This window comes from Branchiostoma belcheri, unplaced genomic scaffold, assembly GCF_001625305.1.
Source record: "Branchiostoma belcheri isolate BF01 breed outbred unplaced genomic scaffold, Haploidv18h27 scaffold21, whole genome shotgun sequence".
Lineage (NCBI taxonomy): Eukaryota > Metazoa > Chordata > Leptocardii > Amphioxiformes > Branchiostomatidae > Branchiostoma > Branchiostoma belcheri.
This window is the reverse complement of record NW_017803602.1, coordinates 678,220-684,738: the sequence shown is the minus strand read 5'-3', so window position 1 is coordinate 684,738 and position 6,519 is coordinate 678,220. Positions and strand designations below refer to the sequence as shown.

At 38.8% G+C, this 6,519-nt stretch overlaps 1 protein-coding gene and 1 long non-coding RNA gene across 2 annotated transcripts; both read left to right on the top strand.

Annotated features, from left to right (window-relative positions):
* Nucleotides 1-1,632: 1,632 nt before the first annotated feature.
* On the top strand, nucleotides 1,633-3,816 carry LOC109469742. The gene is made up of 3 exons (XR_002140210.1): nucleotides 1,633-1,759; nucleotides 2,080-2,183; nucleotides 3,639-3,816. It is a non-coding gene; the product is annotated as an uncharacterized LOC109469742 (long non-coding RNA).
* Nucleotides 3,817-4,149: 333 nt separating this feature from the next.
* On the top strand, nucleotides 4,150-6,408 carry LOC109469614. Its single transcript, XM_019768152.1, has 6 exons — nucleotides 4,150-4,272; nucleotides 4,539-4,604; nucleotides 4,769-4,903; nucleotides 5,087-5,146; nucleotides 5,691-5,819; nucleotides 6,403-6,408. The coding sequence occupies exons 1-6, from the start codon at nucleotides 4,168-4,170 to the stop codon at nucleotides 6,406-6,408; spliced, it is 501 nt and encodes a 166-aa protein (XP_019623711.1). The 5' UTR covers nucleotides 4,150-4,167.
* Nucleotides 6,409-6,519: the final 111 nt, after the last annotated feature.

Sequence of the window (6,519 nt, the reverse complement as noted above, 5' to 3'; positions counted from 1 at the left end):
GACTTACTTGAATCGTTGACCTATATTTTAGACTTCCTAGTGATAAATCTTTTTAAAATGTGTTATTTTAGCTGCGGCGAATATTGAATTTGGACATGGAACATTGCAAAAGGGGTTTTAAAACAAACATGTTGAAACATCTTAGCACATGAAGATAACGTAGACATATCAATAGCCCAAGCTCTTGGTAACTGATGAAAACCTGCCATCAATACCACGTGTTTTATAACATAGATGCAATTATTTGTATTTGTTTTTATACATAAAAAGCATTTGTATCAGATTTTGTGAATGTTATCATGTGTATATTTTACCAGATGCGATGCTCTGTGAATCATATCCAAGACAGGAATAAAGTCTCAAAAGTAGCCAAATATCATTATCATATTATTGTCTTCTTCAGGAAATAATTGAAATAGTTTTGAAAAGATTTCAAAACTATTGTGTTGCTTTGAATTTGAGTCAACATTGCAGGAGAAGAGGAAAACACACAGCATACTCGATTTCAATTCAAACTATGGGTTGTCAATGAGAAAAGTTCCTCGATTCTTCCAGTCAAACTTGGATTTGCCTTTCTCAAATGCCTTACTAATTATACTTTGAAAGTTACTCAGTAACTTAAATGAATGATGCCTACTATCCTTCCATTTCTACACAATGTATAATAACGTTTCAATACATAATGTATAATGCAATGTATAATGTATCATAGGCAATGTCATCTTTGTCCTACACGTTGAAAAGGGCACTTAGGGAACTCCCCTGACAAATGTCCTGGTCATTGTCATTTTGTCCCTGGTTAATCATTAACTAACTAGTTAAAGATGTAAAACTTTGTAAAATATTGATTACTTCAAAGGTCACTGTTCAATATCAAGGATCATCATACCTGAGTCCCTGTCAGTTACCCATTTTCGTCGAAACTCAAAGCTGCTCCTTCGACATGTAGTCCCCCAACTCAATCAAAAGGCTGTTTAGTTTAGTGTTTCTTCCAATTTATAGATTTCTAGTTTTGTTAATGAGTTTCTATAGTCAGACCACTATGAACTAAAGACTACATGAACTTTTTTGAGAAAAGGGATTTTCTATCCGCACGGTGTTTGCTGTTCTTGGTGGCATTGCATCTTGGCGCTGCACAAGGTAAGATGACATTTCAGTCTGTTAGGTTCATTTAGACTGCATTTATAGAATGTGCTTAATTGTATATCGCAATGCGTTTGGTTAATTCAACCAAAACAATAAATGTATCATAACTGCATTACTTGTTAATCCTACCATCAAATCGCCAATTTGTTGTTCTAGCAAAAAAAAAAGGTACAGCTGCAAAACACAGCCAACAACATAAAGACGGCTTAAAATGTACCAGGAATTCTATGTAGATACTTTATGCATATGATGCACAATAGAATTCACTGACGAAAACAAAGGTAGCAAATATACTGTTTGGTAACTTTAGTAATAAAAAAGACGTATGCAAGTGCGGCATGAGTTCCTACTCTTGATCAACGTTAACCTTTTCGAGATGTTACACAGTATATAAAGGTGTGCTACATTGGAAATCCATTAGCATGTATGTTCAACGTTAAGCGTTGTCTTAATTGCTGTTTTTATTTAGCCGGATGGCATTATTTTGAAGGAAGACAGTATTGGTTCAGCCAAGCTGACACGAGAACATGGGAACGTGCTCGACAGTATTGCCGGAGCATGGGAACGAGCGTCGCCAGGGTTCGGTCTTCACAGGAACAAGTCTTCATTAACCGTAAGTACCGTTTTTATGTAAGACATCCATTTCATATAACTGGCATGGACAATAAAATTTCATCATGCTACTTGGGGAAAACCAATATCCATATTTTCTTGCAGATGTTTTTGCTATGTTATTTTATGATTCAGTCATATGCCTCTATCTGTACTTCTTTCCAGAATATACATCCCATCTAGTTTTCAGACAGACATAATCATAGTATGTACAACGATTAATGGTTATGTTAGAATTCTACATGTACATGACATCATTCTTGTGAATACCTGGAGCTCAGGATGTTAGTCTAATTAATATAACTCTTTCCTTGTCGTTAGAAATCGTCCCCGGGAACACGCCTGCCCTCCTGGGGATGAGATGTGTTAAGATCACGGGTGACGGGGATGATTCGGGATGCTTCTGGGAAGATGGTGGTCCTGTAGTGAGTGTCATTACAGAAATACAAACTATCATTTTAGTTAAAGCAAAGCATAGAATCATTAAATGAGTGCTTATAAAACTAAAATAAAAGTGTTCTTATTATAGTAAAAATAGTTTGTATAGTATTCAATTAACACACACGTTTGCAATAGCCATTCATGTAAAATTCCAAGGCCAGTTCTGGTGAACTCTGACATGTGATGAAGCCGTTCACATGACAATGAAGACATGAAGACGTTGAAAGGTCAATAAATGATTTAAGAAGTAATTGAAGTCGTTTCCGTGACCGGTAATGCATCGCCTTTATCCTCAGTAAGAGGATGACAGCACTCCTGAGATAACGTGACATTTGGCAGACCTGGTGTTTGTCATTGTCATAGTCAAAGGGAACTCAAGGCCATTGTACTGTAACTTGTAGGTGCATAGGTCAGTCACGCAGAGACTCTCCTTTGTGTAGGCTCAACTTTGATATCTTTATGTAAATTCATTCCTTTATCGTTGAGTGCAATATTCGGTGTATAAAAAGGTAGTGCAAATGTAATATTTAAGCACTTGTAAATTTTATGTAAAGTGTGCCGAAATGAATCTTTACGCGTGTTTGATTAAGAGTGCATACAGAGTATGCACTAAGCTAGCACTAAAGACATTCTTTGAAAAAAATACACAGACAGGTAATCACGGTATCAGAAAATATTTACAGAGAGCAATTACTGTATGTTACTAATATATGTCACCTTGTATCTAAAATGATTGTGAGGAGTTTGTCCCTGGGTCAGATAAAGGCAAATTCCTTGTAATTGACCGAACGGTCATCTTAATTTTGTCGCGTGACAGGCTTCCAAAGATGATGCTCAGCGGAAGGACAGCTAATGCCTCTTAATGGACTTGCCTCCTTAGGGACATATTTGATCTTTATTGGCAATATCATTCACACATATCATGCCGGTAATTAATAAGGTGGCAACATCAGTGCTCATCTCAAGCTGTTTCTAAGCGCCTGCACGATCATGTTCTTAAAAGTTTTAATACCAGTTCTAGAAATAAAGCGTCAAATGGCTATTTAGATAATCCCAATGTAAATTCTGTCAATGGCCCAACATGATGAGGTATTACATGCAAAACAACCAATGAAAATTTGATCTGAGTCTGAATTGTCGTCAGGTCTAGCATGTATTTAAACATATAAACATCACAGTACTGTACAGTACAGTACAGTACAGTACAGTACAGTACAGTAGAAATTAAATGTCTTCAGTACCTGTACCTGTAAAGCATTTCCTCCATACTCCTCTAGCTCTAGCTAGATCTAAGTCTAGATGCCCTTAACAGGGATCTTTGATTATAAGTGACATTATGAATCATTTTATATGATGTTGAGATACCTCGCACCGCTGGTGAGTTATCATGGTCAGAAGAACATGTAAAAAGAAGTGTCCTTTGGTTATGTCCTATGTAGACATTTACGATGTGGCGGGAAGGTGAACCAGCATTTCCAGACAAAACAATGTACACAGTGACGTGGGATGGTGAATGGCACACAGTTGGCGAAGGGGATCATCGTTCTTTTGTATGCGAGGAACCGGACGTGGACTCCAGAACTCAGATTACCATCGACGTACCTATGCCTAAAGTAATATCAAGTAAGATGCTGTGAAATCAATTCCTTACAAGTAGAAATGTCTAGAGAAATCAAGTGGTATAGTTTACAATCATATGCACATAACTGTGCATTCAGGGCACACCTACAGGTGCACATGTAAGAGTGTTCAATAAGAGGACATGAGTTATAAAATCTTGCCATATCAAGATACATATTTGGCCATATATGGTTATTTGAGCATATTGGGGATGCCCATAAAATCTATAGATATATGTTCTTAAATGCAGATGTTAAATGATTTCCAACAGCTTTTGATGTGTAGTGAAAACCCATAAAGGAGTTATTTGTTACTTTATAACAGATTCAGCTCAGTCCGAGAGTGACGATGAACTTTCAGGAACAACGACATCTGATGACGATAACAGCTCTCCCAAAGGTTTCATCAGAAAACGATCTGCAAAGAAAAAAGACAAAAATCCACCTGTGGCTGGTGCGTATCTGTAAATGGTCTCATGGCGTTAAATACTTAATAATTAGAAATAGAAATACGTAATGGAATAAGCATTTAATAGATAAGCAATTGCTTTCTCATGAATACGCAAGATGCCAGAAAAAACATAACATAACAATTTTCCTACGATTGTGATGATAACGGATAGTAGTGAACAAAGACTACCAGTAGTGAAGTGTACATTTAACCTGTTTGACACTGATTTAACAAGATGTCGTTTGATTGATTCTCATATACTTCCACAGAATCAGGTTCCGGTAAGAAGAAAGGTTCTAATGGTAAAGATTCATCGCAAGCTTCAACAACGACTGGTGTGTATCACAATATAACATCTTCTATTATGGATTATGACATATCTAAACGGTATCTTCTTTTGCCGTAATATGACACATAACTTTGCTTTATGGTATTGATGGGAGGCAGCACTCGACAGCAAGTTATTATTATTCCTTGCTCCCAACTCGTATGCATTTAGCCCAGCCCGAGAGCGTCAGTACCCATCCAGGAGGCCAGGCAGCGGACAGCACTGACAGCACTTCTGCAGAATCAGGTTCCGGCAAGAAGAAAAGCTCCAAGGGCAAAGATTCATCGCAAGCTTCAACAGCGACCGGTACGTATCATATCGTTCTATTGTGGGTACTGACATGTGTATCTTCTGTTGTCGATTATATATGGCACATGTGATTGATAGTCATTTGGTCATCTTCGACATTGGGGCTACCCTTCTGATAATGACGGTCAGCAGATCTAGACAGCAAGTTGTTTTATTCCTTTCCCCACCTTACGAACATAGCACAACCCGAGAGCGACAGTGAACAGTCAGGAAGCCATGCATCAGGCGGCACTTCCGCAGGTTCTGGTTCAGCCAAGAAAAAAGGCTCTAAAAGTAATAAGGAATCATCGCAGGTTTTAACAACAACTGGTATGTAGCATATTGAACGTTTTGCTTTGTGATAGTTTTTCTTCTGCCTTGCGTGTATCCATAGATATAAAATGCGTGTGGCATGGTAGTAATTAAAATGGAGCGTTGACAGCACCTGGCAGATAGCAAGTCACACCATTCCTTGTTCCCGTCCCGTAAACATGTAGCCCGGCCTGAGAGTAACAGTAAACAGTCAGGAGGTAAGTCATCAAATAGCACCGGCAGCACCTCGGCAGGTTCTGGTTCAGCCAACAAGAAAGGCCCTAAGAGTAATAAAGCCTCATCGGAAGAAAGTGGTATGTAGCATATTATCTTAACTCTTTTTTTACGCTCATGCTGACATATTCTCCCGTTCATTCATCGCTAATTGACATTATGAACTGGTAGTTGTCACAATATTAGGTGTAGCAATATCAGTTAGCAGCACCTGACTGAATATGTAGGAAATGATATTATGTCTTGTTCCATTCCGTAGCCCCATCTGAGAGTACCAGTAAACAGTCAAAAGGCCATGCATCAAATGGCACCGACAGCACCTCCAAAGGCCCTAAGTCCGCGAAGAAAAGCTCAGGGAGCGCTCACAGTTCAGCCTCTACAGAGGATGGTATGTAGCATATCACAATGTTTTCTTTGCTGTTAGTACAGGTGGCGTCGCTGTTGATATGCATATGTTTTTTGCCATTCTATCATATATAAAACAAGCCATATTACAAACGTGATTAGTAGATTTGCCGTTAATTGCGTTGGGCTTACTTGGTGCAACCCATCTGTGCTACTGTTTTGGGCTACTAAAGGTTGGTTCATTATACATGTTCCGGTCATTCCGTGAAACCTGTCCTTCAAACAAAATAATAATGTTTATTTTCAAACATCTAGGTCTGTGCCAAAGCAATGATACTTGGAGAGAGTTTGAAGGCGCGTCATATTGCGTGTCTGGAGATACAAAGATGGCATGGAACGACGCCGACCAAGTCTGCCAAGATTTGTCGGCACACCTTGTCAGCATACTGTCCAAGAATGAGCAAGACTTCATCTATGGTGAGGCAAATCACAATATCAAATATAGTACTACAGAATGTCTGTTGGTTTCATAAATTGAACATTTCTTAAAATTTCAATATATAGACTTTGCGTTAACAGTTACAGTTAGAATGAGTGTCAAACTGCGGTACCTGGTGTCCATACAGATTTGATCCAGCCACTGTGCAGCAGCCAACAATCGGGATCCGGAGGAAGCCAGAGCACCGCAGGCTCAGGTCCCGTCAACAAACGATCCGCCAGTGCCGGGAAATGCTCCGCGGTTT